The sequence below is a fragment of the Ovis aries genome, chromosome 25, assembly GCF_016772045.2.
Source record: "Ovis aries strain OAR_USU_Benz2616 breed Rambouillet chromosome 25, ARS-UI_Ramb_v3.0, whole genome shotgun sequence".
Taxonomy (NCBI): domain Eukaryota; kingdom Metazoa; phylum Chordata; class Mammalia; order Artiodactyla; family Bovidae; genus Ovis; species Ovis aries.
In genome coordinates, this window is record NC_056078.1 from 7,438,262 (window position 1) to 7,460,462 (window position 22,201).

The window sequence follows — 22,201 nt, forward strand, 5'->3', positions numbered from 1 at the left end:
CCAGTTCTATGGAAACAGAAAGTTACGCCTCAAAGCTCCCCGGGAAATGTAGTCCAGCCTGTCGGACCAATGCGCGAAGCCTCCCCCCGGAGAACTGCAAGACCCGCAATGCCCCGCGCCTCCGTGAGACAGGCGGGGGGGAACGAAAGGGGGCGGAGCAACAAAGCGGAGGGGAGGTGGCAACGACGCCTGCGCAGTGTGACCGGGATGGCGCATTTTATTGCACCGAGTAATGCGGGGTCGCCGGCGGCCGAAGAGGGCGGAGAGTTCTGTGGTGAAATAGGGGAAAGTATTCATGTAGGCATCGGAAGGACCCTTACTCTGAACTATAAGGTGGGAAGCTGATACTGGGTACAGCTTACTCCCGGACCCGCGGCGTGAAAGTTGTGATATCATCCTCGAACCGTGAGTGGCTGTGGTGGCGGCTGGGGGGAACCCGGATGGGGAGGTGGGTGGGGGAGGCTGGGAGGCGGAGCTGAGAGGAAAGAAAGAAAGGAGGGTGAGGACCCGGATGCTGAACCGGATTGTGTATGAATTTTCCATCCTCTGGCTGGAGAAGGGGAGGAGCCGCAAGGGACCCAGTGGGGCGGAAGGGGCCCTCTGGGCGGAGAGGAAGCGGGCACCTCACCGACCCTGTGCTAGGGGAGTCGACGTTTGAAGCTCTTCTGCCAAGGCTGTGTTAAAAATCTGACTCGAAGTTAGTTAAATTCCCTCCCTGTATCTCCCCGGCAATTTTCTTCAGACCCATCCATCATCTCCTGGAGTTTGGACGGATGCGCTCTGCGCTCCGCAGCCGCCCTTATATTTGTGTGTCGATTTGGCAATACTGAAACCAGATCCTTCCCTTTAAAGAAAAAACAAAAAAAACCACTTTGCATGATATTATCACTTTTTCATGCCGGAGTGTGCCTTGAGTTTATCCTCTAACGCGTTGGAAGGCACTTGCCATTGGTTCCTTCGTTCATTTCACATATTTGAGCGCCTACCATGTGAAAAAACTGGTGTGGCCCCTGCCTTCCTGAATCCGAGCATAAGACGGACAGGATGGACACACACGTCAGTGTGAAATGGCAACAGGTGTGATTGCTACGAAAGAGAGTGTCACGGTGATATGAGAATTGGAAACAGGAAATTTGCCTTAGGGAGATGAGGGAAGGCTTTCCCGAGCAAGTAAAGATCGAGCTGAGAGCAGAAGGTTTAGCAGGAGTAAACTTAAGGAAAGAGCATTCCAGACAGAAACGGTATCATGTTGGAAAGCCTTATGCCAGCGGGAGCTTTTTAAAATATGAAGAACTGAGGCTGGAGGGCTGGGGTTTTGACTGCGAACCTGACACGCTTTGTTAGGGAGTTTTGTTCTGTTTAAGAGCCATGGGATAACGTGTATGGGTTCCCAATCAGAGAGGGGAGATAGGACCAGATTTGAATTTAGAAAAGGTCACACGGTGAAGAGTAGAGGACTAGAAGAGAGGGGCAGGTACTAGGGAGTCCAGCCTGGGGGTTATTGTCTCCATGGAGAAGAGAATTTGATTTTGTGTTAATATTCATAATATATTGTTTGAACAAATTTAAGGCAATTTCCCAGTTTTGAAAAGGAGTAGTTTCAGACTCTGAACAGAGGCAATCTGTGGTGGTGGTTCACTCTAAAAGTAAATTAGGCACAACATGGTAATGAACTGTACATCAATAAAATATTTTAAAAATTAGTAGAGTGCATGTAACCCAGTAATGCCTCTTTGTATTCAGGCCTCCTATGTCACAGCTAAAATTTCTAGGTGTGATAAATTGCAGTCTTTTGGGTAAAGAAAAAGGTCAGTCAGAGTATTGCCACTGTAATAGGTATTGCCACAGGGTTGTAATGTAGCAACAGTTAAACTAGACAAGACAAGAAACGGGCTGGTTGTCAGTACCTAGAAAAATTGAGGCTTCTATGTTTCCCCATTGTTGAGAATACTTTGATATAAACGTTTTTTGGGAAAGGAAGATTAATTGACCTATTTGTTAGGTGAGTATTCTTAAACTTTCTTGAATGATCAAAGGAAAAGATGTTTTTTTAAAAAATTCATAACTCATATTTTCAGTTGAAAAAAACATCAAACAAAACCCACAGAATTGAAACAGATTAGCTCTGGTATCTATCCAGCAGTGTATAGTTGCTACTAATTTAGACAGAGACAAAACAGAATTATTCAGAGTTGGTCTTACAAGTTTTTGTTTTTTTTTTTTTTCCTTTTGGCCACACCGCATGGCATGTGGGATTTTAGTTCCCCAACCAGAGATCCAAACTCTACCCCCTGCATTGGAAGTATGGTTTCTTAACCACTGGACCACTAGGGAAGTCCATATTGATTTTCAAATTATGTGTTCTGGAGGCTGTGAAAAAGATAAACAGAATATTTGTTCTCAACCTAGTTGAGAAGAGGTGGCTACTAATTGGTTTAAATAAAATAGTATATATAGAGTACATTTTTAAAATTCTACTTTTAATTCTGTTCAGTAATCTCTTACCTAAGTGATTATTCTTCCTGCATATCATCTTTTTTAATCTCTTAAGAATAAGGTAATCTTTGTCAGACTTTAAACAGTATAGGTGTTATTAGGTTACTTCCAGGTGACACAGGTAAAAAATCAGCCTGCCAACGCAAGAGACAGGGTCAGTCCCTGGGTAGGGAAGATCCCCTGGAGAAAGAAATGGCAAACCACTCCAGTATTCCTGCCTGGAAAATTCTGTGGACAAAGGAGCCTGGCGGGCTACAGTCCGTGGGGTCACAAAGAATCAGATATGACTGAGCACACATCAGGTTACCAAACTGGTATTTGGATTATTCCAAAGTATTTTCTGAACTTTTTTTACCTTGGGACATACTTAATTGTTGTTCAAGGCAGATGTAGCAGTTTTCTGTATGGAAGTTTTCTCTTTGGATTCATATCGCTAAAAGGATTTCCTTTGGAAAGTGCAGGTTTTTATGATCCTTTCACCTAGATATTCAAGAGTAGACTACAGGAAACACACCTTTCAATCCTTTAGCATGATCCTTGGGACCAAATCATTGTCTCAGAAAACAAAAGTAGACAAAGGTGAGAAACCTTCTAAAATGTCCAGATTAGGAATGAAGACTTCCCCGCAACCACCCCCCCCAAACAAAAGAAACAGAAAAAAAAAAAAACAGAAATGAAAATTCCTTAATAAGAGGACAAAAGTAGCAATAGATATTTATGAAGAGATAGTGGAGATTCAACAGTAAAGGAGGATTCTAGTAAAATTGTGAGTGCAATTTTAGGAAATACTGAAGTAAATGTAAAATTCAGAATAATAAGTCACCTCAGGGGAATATTTTCAATAATATCATTGCACTCAAGGGACTTCCCTGGTGGTACGTGGATAAGAATCTGCCCACCAGTGCAGGGGACACTGATTCGACCCCTGGTCCAAGAAGATCACACATGCCAGAGGGCAGCTAAGCCCATGTGCCACAACTAAACCCACATGCACTGGAGCCTGTGCTCCACAACAAGAGAAGCCACCAGAGTGAGAAGCCCATGCACCACAGGAAAGAGTATGCCCCGCTTGCCACAACTAGAGAAAGTCCACGCACAGCAACGGAGACCCAGCGTGGCCAAACTTAGTAAATTAACTAATCTTGAGAAAGCTTCTTTTATAATTGCACTCTTGAGCGCATGTCTTAATCAGAGTGTCTAAAATGGATTGTGAAGAAAATGCATCAAAGAATTTTCTCCTTGTATGCTTACATTTTAAATATACATTTGACCCTTGAAGAATGTGAGTTTGAACTGCTCAGGTTCCACCTATACTCATATTTCTTTTTATACTATATACAGTGTTACATGATCTGTGTTAGACTTAAATCTGTGCCTGCAGAACCAGGGATACTGAGGTTCAACTGTGAAGTATTGATAGTACTCAAGATTTTCAACTGCAGAGGGAAAGGTGTTGGTGCCCCGAACCCCAGTGTTGTTTAAGGGTCACATTATAAAACATATTCATTTTAATGCTCTTAGAAAACAAAGTATGTTTTCTAATTTATATGATCAATCAAACACAGAAGTATCTAATTCTGTGGATTTGTTTTTAAGGTCTCATAGGTGTAGAATTTTCACTTAAAACCAAACTGAACGTTTACTTTTACTAAAACATCTTGAAATACAAACTCCTTTCCACTTTGATACTCAATTACATCATCTTTATGTTTCTCCTTTTTTACAGATCAGCTTTGAAATTTAAAAACAATGGAGAAGACTCAAGAAACTGTCCAAAGAATTCTTCTAGAACCTTACAAGTACTTACTTCAGTTACCAGGTAATAGTTTAGTCATAATACATATGGGGTCATTTTCCCCACTCCAGTACTCTTGCCTGGAAAATCTCATGGATGGAGGAGCCTGGTAGGCTGCAGTCCATGGAGTCGTTAGGAGTCGGACACGACTGAGCGACTTCATTTTCACTTTTTGCTTTCATGCATTGGAGAAGGAAATGGCAACCCACTCCAGTATTCTTGCCTGGAGAATCCCAGGGACAGCGGAGCCTGGCCGGCTGCAGTCTATGGGGTCACACAGAGTTGAACACGACTGAAGCGACTTAGCAGCAGTGGTCATTTAATATTAGCGTGCAGAAAAGGTTAGAATTGCCAGCTCTTGAGACTTTCTATAAGGAGATACATATAAGGAAAATAATTATAAGCTTTTACAGTTTTTTTTTTCTTAAAAGGGACATCTTTAAGGCACCTCTTTAAAAATACCCAATTTTATAACATAACTAAAAAATACTTAAAACATTGGAGTGTCTCATTAGAAGTTTCATCCTTTATGGATGCGACACATTTTTATTCCCTACTGTTTTGATATTAGGGGGTTTTATGCCAGTTTGTGTGACAACAAAAAGCTACACTTAACTCTTTATGTTTTTGGCTGTGGTGGGTCCTCGTTGCAGCACGTGGGCTTTCTCTGGTTGCGGCGAGCAGGGGTTGCTCCTCAGTGAGGTGCAGGCCTCTCACTGCAGGGGCTTCTCGTCGCAGAGCGTGGACTCTAGATGCACAAGCTCGGTAGTTGTGGCCCATGAGTTTAGTTGCTCCACGGCATGTTTCCCGACCAAGGATCGAACCAGTATTCCCTGCATTGCAAGGTGAATCCTTGGCCACAGACCACCAGGGAAACCCCAGACAGCATTTTTTAACACTACTACTTCCTGTAAGAGACGAATAGCAGTACATTCAAAGCACATTACTTAGAAGCATAACCTAAATTATTCCTCTACAAAGATGAGTCACTTGGACATGGCTTAATCATATGTATGTGCTTGTTTTATTTTGCTAATTTTTTTTCCTTAGCTTTTCTGAGACGTGATAGTAGCAAGTAAAAAGTCATGCATTTGATAAATGTGGCTTCTCATAATAAAAATTCAAACCGGTAACTCAGGTGAAAAGTTAGGAATTCCCTGGCAATCTGGTCGTTAGGACTCTGCACTTTCACTGCCAAGGACCCGGGTTTAATCCCTGACATCCCACAAGCCGTGCAGTGTGGCCAAAAAAAAAAATAAGGTGATAAGTTGGCAACCATAGGAAGACCTATTTAGCTCATAGTGTGTCTCAGTTATAGTGTAGTGATGATCTCAACTCAGTCACAATTAAAACTTTTTACTTCAGTTCCAAAGTGCACATGTGGGCTTCCCTGGTGGCTCAGTGGTAGAGAATCCACTCGCCAGTACAGGAGATGTGGGTTCAATCCCTGATCTGGGAAGATAACTGAGTGCCGCAGAGCAACTAAGCCCATGTGCCAGAACTGTTGAGCCTGTGCTCCGGAGCACTGTAACTGCAGCTCCGGAAGTCCTTGTGCCCTAGAGCCCATGCTCAGCAACAGGAGGGCTCAACACAATGAGAAGCCTGCAGACCACAGCTAGAGTAGCCCCCACTCAGCACAACTGGAGGAAAGCTCATGCAGCAGCCAAGACCCAGCACAGCCAGAAGTGAAGAAACATTTTAAAATGAATAAACTGCACCCTTCTCTTGATGAGCATACCTCAGGGGGAGTTAGGGCGTTTCTATCCTTTATGAGCTGGGGGAGGGTCAGTGTGGTTGTCCCAAGCCAGAGAGTGGTAGCTCTGCCTCCACCGTGGAAACCATCATGATTAGTGGTATTCCTACTCTAGCAGACCGTGACGGAGACACGCTTGCTACTGCCAATGCTTCAGAAGCATGGAGGAGAAACAAATGGAGAATGCGAGGCAACATTGCCAACTGTTCAAGAAAAAGCTAAGAGACTTCTTTTGGGTGAATTTATTCAGCTGCCAGTAGCTTCACTTATTTTAGAGTCTCAAATTGAGAAAGGTCACACTGTTTCTTCTGAACTCCCCCCACCTGTTGCTGGGCTTACTCTGTTACGAGCTGACAAACACTGGTTGGAACTGGGCTACTGTAAAACATGCCAGTTATCAGTGATGATAGGAGTCTTAGCCAGTATTTCCCAGTGTCTCCCACTCCACTACTATACAAAGCAAGAACTGCCTGTAATTACATGTTAATAATAATGCTTACCTACCTAATGAACTACTCCAGTAGTTTTAATTCTCATTATTCGGAAGTAATGTTTTAGGCCTTTAGATAACATATTTAAAACTCATTAGGTATCCTGTCTTTTTGTTTTTTAATCAAATATATTCTTGCATTCACGGTAGACTATAATCTCAAAAGATTTTCCTAAAGAAGCAGGAAACGGTTATGCATATTTTTCACAGAGAGCTTCAGAGTTACTAAAGTGACTTAAAGGTGGGCAAGACCACTTACTGTAAAGCTACTCTTACAATAAAAGGTTATAATAATAATTTTGGACATTAGGGTGTTCTGAAATTAGTGAAGTATTAATAGAATGACTTGTATTTATGTTTGTTTATTTACCTATGCAGAAGGGTAGGTCCCCAGGCCTTTGTAGTTGGAAGCCGAGGAAGAAGTAAGCGTGCAGAAAGGGAGTCGGTAATCTTAAGGTCTTAAAGAGAAAACAGTCATTATTGTAATATTAAAACCTGAAAATAAAACCTGAGTATGTGTAAATTAAGCCATTCATTTGACTGTTTTCCAAATACATCCTGAAATGAAAGCGGAAATATGACTGTACATTGCTTCTCTGTTCTTCATTTTCTAATGAAAATGAAGCTTGGTTTTTAAGTGATGAAGTTACTTTGCACAATTGTGCATTCTCATTGTAGCCCAGATTGACCTTTGTCAAACTGGAAAATACATCAGATGTTAAGGGTATAATTGCTACTGAGACCATGTTCACCTTAAGGGTTAATAGAGGACACTATTTTCAGAACCCTAAGAGAGCCTTCCCTTTTAGACTTCTCACAGAAAGTGAAACTTTTTTCCGTTTGGGTATGTGATGGGGGTGTATGTATTCACTTGTTTGGATGATCGGTGCAGAGAAAAACAGATAAGACTCAGAAAATACTGTTTTTGTTTACTGAAACTTTTAATGTAACTATTTCTCTGAAGCCTAATCTGAAATTAGTATGTTACTGTGCATTCACTTTAGCAGGAAGCTCATAGAACATTTTTATTAAATGAACTGATTGTGGTTTTTAGCTACCATTTCTTTATATCTGGGCTAAAACAGCTTCTAGAGGTGACTGTTAACCAAATACCTCTCTTGAGCTTTCTGTGTAAGAAAAAGATAATATTGAAAAACTAATAGCCCCAGTCAAAATAAATTAATTTTTGACTAAATTCAGGATGTTGAAAAGGAATACTTCATGGGATGGTGATCTTACTTTTTGCTTGAAAAGAAACAAGCTGTCCAGTCTCCAAAATCTTAAAGGCGGATAATTTTAAGAGGTCATTTTATAAGGTAATTCAGTAGCAAAGTACCTTTACTTAGAAATACCTATAGTTATGTATGGGATGGATAAACAAGGTCCTGCTATATAGCTCAGGAAACTATGTTCAGTATCCTATGATAAATCATAATGGAAAAGAATATTAAAAAGAGAATGTATATATGTATAACTGAATCATTTTGCAATATAGTAGAAAGGTAACACGTTATAAATCCACTATATTTCAATTAATAAAATACCTGTAGTCTCTGAAATAGGCTAAGTAACTGCCACTAACTAGACTGTCTCCCTTTTCAAAAAAGGAATGAATTAGATCATAATTCCTTAAAAGCCATTCTATTCCAAAATTGTTGATATAAGTTACGATGAAAGGAGTGGGTTCACTGATGGGCCGCTGTTGCTGCTGCTGCTGCTGCTGCTGCTGCTGCTGCTGCTAAGTCGCTTTAGTCGTGTCTCACTCTGCAACCCCATAGACGGCAGCCCACCAAGCTCCCCCGTCCCTGGGATTCTCTTGGACAAGAACAGTGGAGTGGGTCGCCAGTTCCTTCTCCAGTGATTGAAAGTGAAAAGTGAAAGTGAAGTTGCTTAGTCATGTCTGACTCTTCATGACCCCATGGACTGCAGCCTACCAGGCTCCTCCGTCCATGGGATTCTCCAGGCAAGAGTACTGGACTGGGCTGCCATTGCCTTCTCCAGATGGGCCACTGGAGTACTATAAATCTGTTTCACCTGCCTAAATTTTAAAAGGTTATGTGTCTTTAGGATATGAGTTTTGGCAGTAGGGACCCAGCAGTAGAAGATAAGCTCTATAGTAGGTAATGAATTGGTGGGGCTGGCTTTATCAAGTCTTATTAGTTTTAGAAGAAGTTTCTGAATGTGTTTCTTATAATTAAAATATTAATTTATTGCCAAATTGTATTCTTTAAATGCAGGTAAACAAGTGAGAACAAAACTTTCACAGGCGTTTAATCATTGGCTAAAAGTTCCAGAAGACAAGCTACAGGTATTTAGGCAATTATAATGTCACTATTTGTTTTGGGGGTTTTTTTAGTATATATTTATTTATTTATGGCTGCATCAGGCCTTAGTTGTGGCACACAGCATCTTTGTTGCAGTATGGTCTCTCTGTTGTGGCACGGGCTTAGTTGCCTCGCATCCTGTGGGATCCTAGTTCCCTTACTAGGGACTGAACACACGTATCCTGAATTGAAATATTCTTAACTGCTGGACCACCAGGGAAGTTCTCTAACTTCATTTTTAAGCCCAAGAAATGTCTCTAGATAGTAATTAATTGTAAAAACTAAGACACCTGACACTGATAATCTGTTATATGATGAGTATTGGTAAGCTCTTTTGAATAATTCAAATAAAATGAAATTTTTCAATTGTATTTTTTACTAGATTATCATTGAAGTGACAGAAATGTTGCATAATGCCAGTTTACTCATCGATGATATTGAAGACAACTCAAAACTCCGACGTGGCTTTCCAGTGGCACACAGTATCTATGGAATTCCATCTGTCATCAATTCTGCCAATTATGTATATTTTCTTGGCCTAGAGAAAGTCTTAACCCTCAATCACCCGGATGCAGTAAAGCTCTTTACCCGCCAGCTTTTAGAACTCCATCAGGGACAAGGCCTAGATATCTACTGGAGGGATAATTACACTTGTCCCACCGAAGAAGAATATAAAGCAATGGTGCTGCAAAAGACAGGTGGACTGTTTGGATTAGCAGTAGGTCTCATGCAGTTGTTCTCTGATTACAAAGAAGATTTAAAACCACTACTTGATACACTTGGGCTCTTTTTCCAAATTAGGGATGATTACGCTAATCTACACTCCAAAGAATACAGTGAAAACAAAAGCTTTTGTGAAGATCTAACAGAGGGGAAGTTCTCATTCCCTACTATTCATGCTATCTGGTCAAGGCCAGAAAGCACCCAGGTGCAGAATATCTTGCGCCAGAGAACCGAAAACATAGATATTAAAAAATACTGTGTACATTACCTTGAGAATGTAGGTTCCTTCGAATACACTCGGAATACTCTTAAAGAGCTTGAATCTAAAGCCTATAAACAAATTGATGCTCGTGGTGGAAACCCTGAGCTAGTAGCTCTAATAAAACACTTAAGTAAAATGTTCAAAGAAGAGAATGAATAATGTTAAGCCATTCTCGACTAGGCCTGATACTTAGTTGACTTTGTCTTTTGGCCCATTACCTTTTAAAAAAATTGGACCAAGCTGTTAGTCTCCAAAAATTGAGTGACAATGATGATGTGAGTAAGGTTGTTTCCAGTTAGAATTCCTGTGTACAGATAATCATCATAGTACAAAGCTGTAGGAATCAAAAGGAGCCACATTTAAATAGGTCTTATTTGAATGTCAGAATGTGCTGTGTTGGGACCTGGTGGCCAAGTCTGCCTCGCATGTTCTGTGGATTCTGTCAATAAAAGAAGACTTCAGCTTCCAGGAACTTTTATCCACATACTTCCTAACTGTACTACATGGGCAGTTCACAATTCATCTACCCCATTTCTGCACCATCAACTACTTGGGACCAGTTTCGATAGCTCACTGGCCTAAAGATCAGAGGAACTCTTGTTTCTTCCTAAATGTTGTTGCTTAGAATAACTCATTCTCCTCCCTGGAAATTCCCTTACTTCCATGAAGAAGCTGACCGTGAAAGTAAGCATTCTGGCCCTTTGTTTCAACTCGTTTTTCCCTTCCTCCCTATCCAGCAAATTCTGCTGTTTTAACCAAGGACTCTTCACTGAATGAAGTTTACACACTAGCCCAGATGCTTTTTTCCTCCTAATGTAACTTGCTACCCACACACGTGCTCAGTGCTCTGTCGTGTCTTGACTCTTTACAACTCTGTGGGTTGTAGCCTGCCAGGCTTCTCTGCCCATGGAATTTTCCAGGCAAGAATACTGGAGTGGCTTGCCATTTCCTCTTCAAGGGATCTTCCTGACCCAGGAATCAAACCTGAGTCTCCTGCATTTCCTGCGTTGCAAGCAGGTTCTTTCCCACTGAGCCAGCAGGGAAGCCCTGATGTAACTTCCACCTCAAAACTAGTGTCTGGTTATAGTGGTATCTTTCCATTTGGGAAAAAAGAAAAGGTATATGCAAAAAGTATTTTAGGAAGGAGTCTTTAAACCTTTCTTAGTAGTAAAAATCATAAAAGAGTGATTGGCTCACTGCAAGTCAAAAGCTGGGGCAACTAACCTTTTCCTTCCCACACACATCACTAACCGCCTCCCCCCCCCCGCCCCACGCGCAAAGGCAATCAGTTGCTTGAATGGAAAAAGGAAGTAGGCATCTTTAATCTCTGATTAAAGGAAAGAAAAGAGTTAACCTGAGAGCCAAAGTATCCAAAAGCTAGACTCAGGCACAATTAGCTTTATAGTGCCTTAACCATGACTATCCCTTTGTTTCATTTTAAACCCTAAGCTCCTGGAGCAATCTTGCGGCCCAAGAGCTATGAAGAAAAAGAGACTCTATTTTCTGTAGTAAGCGGTGTCACTGACATCCCAAAGTTTGTATTTCTCAGTGCAATATGTTATGTCAGGTCAAATTACCATATACTTTTGTAAGAGATTCTCACCAAAGCACCCAACCTAAGTGTTTTTTGAAAAAGTTGGGTATTGCCTTTACTAACTTAAAATTTGAGTCTTCCATTTTAATTGATCCAAGGAAGCCTCTTCTGAAAATCAGATATTTGTGCTACCCTACAGATGTTTGAACTTTATTTTTATGAACCTATAACTTAAACTGGATTACTCAGAAAGATCTAATGCTAACTATATTGACAAATTACCTGTAAGTATAAAGATTGCTTAAGTAGGTTATTCCTTACCTAATCAAATTAATTTTGGCCTGGTGCAACTCATGATTCTTTTGTCATTTTTATCTTGCTTTTCAGTGACAGAAATGCTTGGCAAAGAGTTGTGTATTAAATCAAAAATCTTTTTCACTTGAACTGTAGTCATGGTGGTTAACACAGAAGAAAACGAAATTGATTTTATTTGTTGGCAAAATCAAAAGAATGAAGGCTAGTTATGTTGACAGAAAGGACTTTCTGACCTCAGCAAGGTTTTAAATGCATCAGTTCTCCTCACTGTCAGCTTCCTGAGTTGACTTCTCTTCCTAACCTATACTTTGTAGTCATTCTCTTCAGGGACCTTTTCAAGAGCTTTTGTCAATCACCTTCCTCCTTTCTTTAGGCCCTACTATCCTGCCAGTTCCCAGGATGAATCCAAGGTTCACATGCTTTGCCCTTCCCATGTTGCCTAGTGCTACTAGGGGGATGTTTTCAAAACTGCTATTGCCGCCATTGCAAGTTAATGTATTAAAGCCTCAAGAGCCCTTTTATTTTCCATCTAATCCTGATGATGAAGATTTAAAATCCCGATCTAGCACCCCAGCTTCTGCATCCTTCTCCCGTTTAAATGTAAACTCTTCTTGCCTTTCTTGCACTGTACTCCTTTAGGTCTGTCTTCAAATAGTCTGCCTTCATCTCAAGAAAAGTTTGTCCTCCTGCGCTCAGCCAAACAAGCTCTCCTGTTCTTCATTCGCTCCTCTTCTGTCTCTTGAGGGCCTGTTTCATTCCCTGCCTTATATCCTCAAGATTTATCCATTGGCTCTTTTCTAAACATTATACCAAGAGGGAAGAAAATGTCCATTTGTGAATTTTCTAGTAGGTACCCCGTTTTATGTTTTTCTCTTCGAGCATTTACTGAACAGAGCCAGGGCCTTGAATACAGATCAAAGCACTTTGTTCTTCTGTTGGCTTCCCATTCTGTATGCACACGTAAATATGTTTAAGTTTAGAAAGCACTGATCCATTGTATTAAAGTACTAAACAGTTCCCTTCCTGTAACCTCTACCCACTCCAGTCTATCCAGTACACTCCAAAGCTGTCTTTCCAAAACACAAATCTGATTGTATCATTCCCATGTATCAAATTCTCTGAATCCCTAATACTGCCATCTATAAATTCTTTGGCACATAAGGCTTTCCAAAATCTGATCTCTCCAACCAACTTTACCCATATTGTCTAATATTTTACTCTCCCCATACACCTTATTCTCTGCCAGAAAATAATGCTCATCATTGTTGAGATACTCCTGTTTGTCATTCAGTTCATTTAGAATATTTCTTGAGTGCCTATGAGTTAGATATTTTGTTAGGCTTTGGAGATAGAAGAGTGACAAATACTATCACTTAGCCTCATGTGATTTTCCTGTAATGGAGACTGGAAAGTAAATAGCCAATTACTAAACAGTATTGTTAGTGCTAGAATCTGAGCCCCTAATTACTTAACATGTCTGCTTCTCCCATTGGATTAGAAACTCATTAAGGGCAAGGACTGTGACTTACGCACACTCCTATTCTCAGTAGCGCTTAATAAATATTTATGAATGAATAAATCTCGACTTGAAACTAATCTCCCACCTCTCAAGGGTTCCATTAAATATGATGTATGTGAAAAGATACCATAAACTTCAAATGTTACCTTTTATGTTAATGTGGTTCTTCTACCTCTAATTCTTCCTCTAATGATTCTTATTGAATGTTTTTCCTTCCGAAAGCATTTCTAGACTGTTTACTTTCAGTTTTGTCCATACTTACTATTGTGTCAGAACCCTGACCTCATATTCAAGTTTCTGTATTTTTAAACTACCTATTCATCTGAGTTTTCCGTTAGCTTGAAATCAACATATTTAAAATCAACTTAGACCTCCCTTCCTATCCCTTTACCAACCAAAATGATGGAATGAAACTGCTTCGACCTCTGTCTCTTCTGTCACCATTGGCATTTTTTTTTTAATACCCTCACCCCCACACACACCCTGCCCCCGCTTTTTTGGCCTGAGTTCCCCCACCAAGAATTGAACTTAGGCCACCTGCAGAGTAAGTGCAGAATCCTAACCACTGAATCGCCAGGCAAGTCCACCACTGCCATTCTTAAAGTGACCCAGTAGTATGTCTTTGACTTATTAGCCTTGCCTCCTATCCAGTCCTCCCAAGACTTGTCCTTTGAGATGTCTCTTCTCTCTCTCTTTACATTTTCACTTCCTTTTCATTTTCACTACGGCACTTACAACAACCTTTATTGCCATGCTGATATCTGTTGGTTGGAATACAGAAAAGAACTCATGATGATGAACCCCATAATAATATGAACTGAGACATAATACAGTTGGCATTTGGCTCCCTAACCTCCCACCACCTCCAGTTGGCTAACTGCAGATTTATTATTTGATTAAGTCTTAGAATAATGCAACCTCAGGTTTTATGTGATTGGATATATTGGACCTTACAGTTCCATGGCAGAATTTTACAATACTCTTGGTAAATATTGTAGTAGTGTAATAAGCAAAGGTTTAGCCCATTAGAATTTTCAATAGAAATAGAAATTTCGGTATTAGCCCATTAGTTAAAGTTAATTGTGTAGAGTGTTTAATGGGCGTCTTGTCACAGAGATATCTGGGAAGCATTTGCAGCACTACCTGCCCTGGCATGCACATATGAAGCACTCTGTGCTTTAGGAGAATAACCAGTTTACTACCTTTGATCTATATTTGTTACTGTACACAAAGAAAAATACATCTGAAGATTGGAACATTGGTATAATGAATAATGGAAGATATTTTGATCTCAATGGGCAAAGCAGTACTAATGGTAAGCTGCCAAAGTAATTTATAAATCTCAACAAAACTTGTGAAGTCACATAGTATGAAGTATAAAATTGGAATAGTTAAATATTTAAAAAGTAAAAAATGTAAAGAGATTTAGCTTTAGTAAATTCTAACAGCTGTCCATATTTTACAAGAAATAAATGATTTATTGAAGTTGACAGATTAAGTCAGTTAACCACAAAGAATTAGACAAAACCAAAAGAACCTGAAAATGAAGCAGAAGATTATTGAAACAAGGCAAACTAGCTATTCCAAGCGAGAAACTAATAGACTTTCTAATACATTTTATGAACATGCATTTGTGATTTGATAACAGACATGGAAGTGTAATTTTTTTCTTTTCTGTTTTGGCTGTACTGTGCAACATGCGAGATCTTAGTTCCCCTACCAGGGATAGAACCTGTGCTCCCCTGAAGTGGGAGCATGGAGTCTCAACCACTGAACCAACAAGGAAGTCCTGAAAGTATAATTTTTTAAAGTTTGTTCAATTTTTTGCATCTTTAAACTTGGCCATTTAAGTTTACAAAGCTCTGAATTAGAGATGAACAAAAAAATAGCATTCACTACATGGCTTAGCACTAAAGATATAAAATGCACAATTTTAGACTCTCTTAGAAGGCTTAGAAAAAATTTGAGTATAATTGCCGATAGTTCAGAAGGAACTAAGGATTCAGCACCATAAAGACTGTTATTTAGGAGAAATTCTCAATTTATTGAGGCCACAAGTCACCTATGATTTAATGAGGACGTTGTTGGGAGAATTGAGCAGTTTACTGTGTTACATGACAAAGACAGGAGTATCAGCTAGTGAATGCTGCAACAAACAAAAGGTCAGTAATTTCCTCTTGCCTTGGAGTATCGTAGCATATATGGATAATTAATGTTACCAGCTTGTTTTACTGGAATCCCCTCCTTTCAGTCCATGTTGCACACAACTGCCAAAGTAATCTTAATTTGCTTTCATTTTGTGCCTCTGTTCATAAATCATTTCCTTATAGGATAAACACTTTAGTTTCACAGTCAAAGCTCCCAATGTCCCCCTGCCACCCATTAAATCTGCTCTATGTCTAAAGCCTAACTGAATATTTTTGTTCCAAATCAAAATGTCTTTATACTGATTAACAATGAAAATAGATGAAACAAGCCACTCCCACCGTTCAGATAAAAAATGAGTCAGAGGATGGCCTTAGCCAAGTACTTGGTAGAGATCCTCCAAAGCAAAGCTTAAACATGGTCATTAATTAAGTTAATAAATAGCCACTAAATGGTGTGTGATTGACTCAATAAAGTCTTTCTGTTACTCTCAGCAGACCCCTTGCTCTCCTAGAGTAAGTGAGGTGCTGACTCCTCTGTGGGGCAGCAGGAAAACATTTCTTTAAAAGGGATACGTAACAGTGTTTCTCCAACTTGAATACTGAACCATCTCCTTTAAAGGAAAATTATCCTGGGCCTCTGCTTTCGACCTAGGTTATTTGTGTTGACACTCTTTTGTGCTCAAACATGTCTGACTCTTTGTGACCCCACGGACTCTAGCCTGCCAGGCTTCTGTGTCGTTGGCATTGCCCTGGCCAGAATACTGGAGTGGGTTGCCATTTTCTCCTCCAGGTGATCTTCCCAACCCAGGGACTGGACCCATATCCTGTTATTGTGGGCAGGATTAGACTTAGGACCACTGAGTCACCAGGGAAGCATGTTACACCATTATGTGTGTAAAATCATAAGCTCCTACCAGGGACACCGTTGTTTATTAGCCATTCTCCTGTCCTAATTCTACCTGATCATATTCCTGTTTCCTTTTGGTGAATTATGTCTTGCCAACTGTTAACAGCCAAGGTACCCTGCCTTTGAATATGGAAGCCAAAGGATCCTAGGAGGTTGCTGTCTCCTGCCCACTGCCTGGCTATAGTTGAAAGGTGATACATGACCATTTGATTGAGATCAAACCAGTCAATCATAAAGGAAATCAGTCCTTAGTATTCATTGGACGGACTGATGCTGAAGCCAAAACTCCAATACTTTGGCCACCTAATTCAAAGAACTGACTCATTGGAAAAGACCCTGATGCTGGGAAAGATTGAAGGCAGAAGGGGACAACTGAGGATGAGATGGTTGGATGGCATCACCAACTTGATGGACATGAGTTTGAGCAAGCTCCAGGAGTTGGTGATGGACAGGGAAGCCTGGCATGCTGCAATCCATGGGGTCGCAAAGAGTCAGACATGACTGAGTGACTGAACTGAATTGAAAATGACCTAATCTTAACCAGCTGGATTCTGTCTCCATTCTTGTGTGGAGAAGACTGCTGGAGTTTATTCACCTGCTAGGAATCTGACCAAGCAACTAAATAGTACCTGCTGTTTTGGTTCTTTTCCAGTTCTTGTTCTGTCTTGTTCCAGTTCTTGGTTCTATCTTGTTCCAGTTCTTGGTTCTATCTTGTTCCAGTTCTATCTCGGTTCTTTGTCCTAAAGCTGAACCTGGTGCTCCAACGCTTCTGTTACAGTGTGAGCTATCCAGTATCCTCCCAGTATATCCCCTTTGTTCTTAAATTAGGCAGATCTCCAGTTTATGGGGGTTTCCCTGGTGGCTCCAATGGTAAAGAATCTGCCTGCAATGCAGGAGACCTGGGTTCCATCCCTGGGTCGGGAAGATCCCGGGAGAAGGAAACGGCAACCCACTCCAGTATTCTTAGCTGGAGAATCCCAAGGGCAGAGGAGCCTGGTGGGCTACAGTCCGTGGGGTTGCAAAGAATTGGACATGACTGAGCAACTAAACTTTCCAAGGTATAGGAAAAGAAAACACAAGGTTGTTAAGGTTGTAAGTTACCAATTGTGTGAAAAAGAATGGAATAAAAGAAAAGTATTTGCATAGATTAGGGTAGGAACTGAGGGGCAGAGACTAAAAGTCAGAGTAGCAAGAGTGACTTCACTGTACACCTACTGACTGCTTTTGACTTTTGAAGCTTGGGACTGTATTACATATTCAAATATTGAACATATTTAAAGTCATAAAAGCAATAAGCAAGAAATATCGGAAAGTCCTAAGCAGATAATTTTTCAAGGGTGGCTACTTAACATTCAGTGTTCAAGGGTGACCTCCCTGAGGAAGCAGATGTAAGTTAAGCTCTGAGTGATTTAAATATATATATATATATATATATATATATATATATATATATATATACCACAATCCTGGTGAAGAGCAATCAAAACAAAAGGAATCCAAAGATCTTAAGGTAGGAAAGCGCTTGAGTAAGGATTTGGGGCTTTAAGTACAATTGGGAAGCCAGTGGAAGGTTTCAAGAAAGGGAGTAACTGGATTTAATTTACCTTTATAAAAGATGGTTCTGGCATCTGAGTAGAGGATGGGTGTATAGAGGTGAAGGAGAAGAGGTGAAGAGACCTATGAGGAGGGTGTTAGAATATCCCACGAGAGCTGATGGTAGCAGAAATAAGGATGATAGCACAGGACACAGTATGAAGAGGGTCAGCTGGGGACTGTTTTGAAAGTGGAGCTGGTAGGAATCACTGGCGGATACAAAATAGAGTTAAAAAGAGGAATCAAGGATGACTGCTAGATTTTTTTTAAGATATTAAATAAATAGATCATAAATTAGATTTAGAAAGGCAGGGGAGAAACAACTTTTAGAGGGGAATTAGAGATGGCTATGAGATATACTAGAGAGATGTCAAGAAGGTATCTGCAGGCACATACTTAGATAGGGTTCAGAGGGGAGATCAAGAAAGGCTGGAAGCTGGATTTGTGAGCCATTGACATGAAGTCATAGGATTGAATAAGCTCACCACCTAGGGAGTGTGTGAATAAGGCAAAGAAGGGGTCAGCACTGGTCCCTGGGCACTGCTACTCCTGTTTTTTGGAAACAGCTGTATTGATTCACATATCACAAATTTTTTAAAGTATGCAATTCAGTGGGTTTTAGTATATTCATGAGGCTAAGCAACCATCATCACAATCTAATTTTATAACATTTTTGCTTCCCCTAAAAGAAACCTCCATCATAACTAGCATTCACTCCCCGTTTCCCTGTCTCCGTCCCTAACGCCCACTCTGTGCTGTGCTTAGTCGTTCAGTAGTGTCCATTACTTTGCAACCCCATGGACTGTAGCCTGCCAGCCTTCTTTGTCCATAGGGATTCTCCAGGCAAGAATACTGGAGTGGGTTGCATGCCCTCCTCCAGATCTTCCCAACCTAGGGACTGAACCCAGGTCTCCCACACTGCAGGCAGATTCTTTACTGTCTGAGCCACCAGGGAAGCCCCAATGTCCACACTGCTGCTGCTGCTAAGTTGCTTCAGTCGTGTCTGACTCTGTGCGACCCCATAGACGGCAGCCACCAGGCTCCCCCAGCCCTGGGATTCTCCAGGCAAGAATACTGGAGTGGGTTGCCATTTCCTTCTCCAATGCATGAAAGTGAAAAGCGAAAGTGAAGTCACTCAGTCTTGTCAATGTCCACACTAGGCAGCCACTAATCTACTTTCTGTGTCTATAGAGTTGCCTGTTCTGAATGTTTAATATAAATGGAATCATACACTATATCGCCTTTTGTGACTGGCTTCTTTCACTTAGCATAATGTTTTCAAGATTCATACATACTATATCACAACCTCAATCATTTTTAAGTCTGAATTAGCTTATTGTATGAAAATACCATATTATGTTTGTCTGTTCATCAGTTGGTGGGCCTTTGAGTTATTTTTACTTTTTGGTTTTTATAAATAATGCTGCTATGAACATTTGTCTCCGCATTTTTCTGTCGATATATATTTTCATTTCTCTTGGGTAATATTATGGGCTGAAAGTTTGTGTCCCTCTCAGATTTATATGTTTAAGCCTCAAACTTCAGTATTTCTATATTTGGAGATACGATCTTCATGTAAGTAATTAAGGCTGAATGAGGTCATAAGGGTGGGGACCTGATCCAATAGAATTAATTTTCTTACAAGAAGAGACTCAAGAGAGCCCTGTTGTATCTTTACACCATGTGAGGACACAGAAAGAAGGCAGCCACCACAAACTGGGAAGAGAGCCCTCACCAGGAACCAGGCCCCCTGGCATTCCCATCTCTCTAAGAGTTATCCACAGTTTGTTATGATCCACACAGTGAAAGGCTTTAGCATAGTCAATGAAACAGAGGTAGATGTTTTTCTGGAATTTCAGAGTCCAGAGGGAAAAAAAAATGCTATGAGAAAAAAAATATCTGTTGTAAAATCCACTCAATCTGTGTATTTTATTATAGCAACCCAAGCCAACTAAGAAAGTTAAACTCTCAGCTGAGTCATATGGTACATTGTTCCACAGGACTGGAAGAGGTCAATCCTCATTCCAATTCCCAAGAAGAGCAGTACAAAAGAATGTTCAAACCTCTGGACAATTGCACTCATCTCCCATGCTAGTAAAGTTATGCTCAAAATCCTCCAAGTTATGCTTCAGCACTATATGAACCGACAACTTTCAGATGTTCAAGCTGAGTTTAGAAAAGGCAGAGGAACCAGAGATCAAATGGCCAACATTTTCTGGATCATAGAGAAAGCAAGGGAATTCCAGAAAAAGCATCTACTTCTGTTTCATTGACTGCACTAAAGCCTTTGACTTTGTGGATCATAACAAACTGTGGATAACTCTTATAGAGATAGGAATACCAGACCATCTGAACTGTCTCCCAAGAAACCTGTATGCAAGTCAAGAAGCAAGAGTTAGAACCCTGTATGAAACAACTGACTGGTTCAGGATTGAGAAAGGAGTGTAACAAGGCTGTTTATTGTTTCCCTGTTTGTTTATACACAGAGCACATCATGTGAAAGGCCGGGCTGGATGAGTTACAAGCTTGAATCAAGATTGCTGGGAGAAATATCAACAATCTCAGATATGCGGATGACACCACTCTAATGGCAGAAAGCGAAGAGGAACTAAAGAGCCTCTTGAGGGTGAAGGAGGAGAGTGAAAAAACCGGTTTGAAACTCAATATTAAAAAAACTAACATCATGTCATCTGGTCCCATCACTTCATGGCAAATAGAAGGAGAAAAGTTGGAAGCACTGACGGATTTCCTCTTCTTGGGCTCCAAAATCACTGTCAATGGTGACTGGAGCTGTGAGATTAGAAGATGATTGTTTTGGCAGGAAAGCTATAACAAACCTAGACAGTGTGCTAAAAAGCAAAGACATCACTTTGCCATCCAAGGTCCATATAGCCAGGGCTATGGTCTTTCCAGTAGTCCTATGCAGATGTGCGAGCTGGACAGGAAAGAAGCCAGAGTGCTGAACTGTGGTTCTGGAGAAGACTTTTGAGAGTCCCTTGGAAAGCAGGGAGACCAAACCAGTCAATCTTGAAGGAAATCAACCCTGCATACACTTTAGAAGGACTGATGGTGAAGCTCCAGTGCTTTGGCCACCTGATGTGAACAGTTGATTTATTGGAAAAGACCCTGATGCTGGGGAAGATTGAAGGCAGAAGGAGAAGAGGGCAACATAGGACAAGATGGTTGGATGACATCACTGATTCAATGAACATGAACTTGGCCAAACTCAAGGAGATGGTGAGGGACAGGGAAGCCTAGTGTGCTGCAGCTCATGGGATGGTGAAGAGTCAGACACGACTTAGCGACTGACTAACAACAATGAATTGATTAAATCACACTTCAGTGATCTAATGTGGCAAAACCAACTGTATACTGTAAGTATATAGTAGCAGACTAATTTTTAAGATGTTTTTTTCCTCCCTCTTTTTTTTTTTTTTTTTTTTTTTTGGCCTTGTTGTGTGGTATGTGGGATCTTAGTTCCCTGACCAGGGATCAAACCTGTGCCCCCTGCAATGAAAGAATCATGGAGCCGTAACCACTGGACCACCATTTCCCTCTACTTTTTTATCTTTAGTTGTAGGAAGGTACTCAAGCCATTTTGTGCTTTCTTGCCTCAGGAAAATATTATGGTGATAAAGCTAAAAGAAGTCTCTTGTAAGACACTTCCCTTTCTGAATTAATTTTTCTACAACCTGAGCCTGTTAAAGAGATTAGGCTAGATGTACTGGAGGGAGACACAAAGGAAAGGAGCAGGGACTTTAAGGGCAAACAGAACAGAGGAGAGGAGAGATTCCTGGGAAGGGAACAAAAAGCCAAAAGTTCCCCTGGTTGTTGATGGTACTCAAGTAGTTAAACAATACTTCACCGAAGATGAACTAGATAACATTTCCCCTCTATTCCTGTGACAGGACAGCAGAAAGGTGCCAGGCTTTGAGGGATCATTGTGGGCTTCCCTGGTGGCTCAGACGTTAAAGCGTCTGCCTCTAATGCGGGAGACCCGGGTTTGATCCCTGGGTCAGGAAGATCCCCTGGAGAAAGAAATGGCAATCCACTCCAGTATTCTTGCCTGGAGAATCCCTTAGACGGAGAAGCCTAGTAGGTTACAGTCCATGGGGTCGCAAAGAGTCGGACACGACTGAGCGACTTCACCTTACTTTACGTTATGGGCTTCAACAATAAACCTGCCAATGGTGTCTCTGATGCCTGAAGTCAAGATGCCCTCAGGCACCTCTTAAATCTTACTATGAGAGGTAAAGGAGGTGCCAACATTGACTGAGACTAAATTTTTTTCCAGCAAGAAGAAAGTGCCAAAAGAACAATCATCCTTTTCAAGATGCTGGACT

At 40.8% G+C, this 22,201-nt stretch overlaps 1 protein-coding gene across 1 annotated transcript; it reads left to right on the forward strand.

Annotated features, from left to right (window-relative positions):
* Positions 1 to 195: 195 nt before the first annotated feature.
* On the forward strand, positions 196 to 13,271 carry GGPS1 (geranylgeranyl diphosphate synthase 1). The gene is made up of 4 exons (XM_004021362.6): positions 196 to 405; positions 4,223 to 4,315; positions 8,772 to 8,842; positions 9,241 to 13,271. The coding sequence occupies exons 2-4, from the start codon at positions 4,246 to 4,248 to the stop codon at positions 10,000 to 10,002; spliced, it is 903 nt and encodes a 300-aa protein (XP_004021411.1). The 5' UTR covers positions 196 to 405; positions 4,223 to 4,245; the 3' UTR covers positions 10,003 to 13,271.
* The last annotated feature ends 8,930 nt before the right edge of the window (positions 13,272 to 22,201 follow it).

Coding starts and splice junctions, on each gene's coding strand:
- GGPS1 (XM_004021362.6), top strand. CDS start 4,246: ATGGAGAAGACTCAAGAAACTGTCCAAAGAATTCTTCTAGAACCTTAC. Junction 4,316..8,771: donor GTACTTACTTCAGTTACCAG/GTAATAGTTTAG, acceptor CTTTAAATGCAG/GTAAACAAGTGAGAACAAAA. Junction 8,843..9,240: donor TTCCAGAAGACAAGCTACAG/GTATTTAGGCAA, acceptor ATTTTTTACTAG/ATTATCATTGAAGTGACAGA.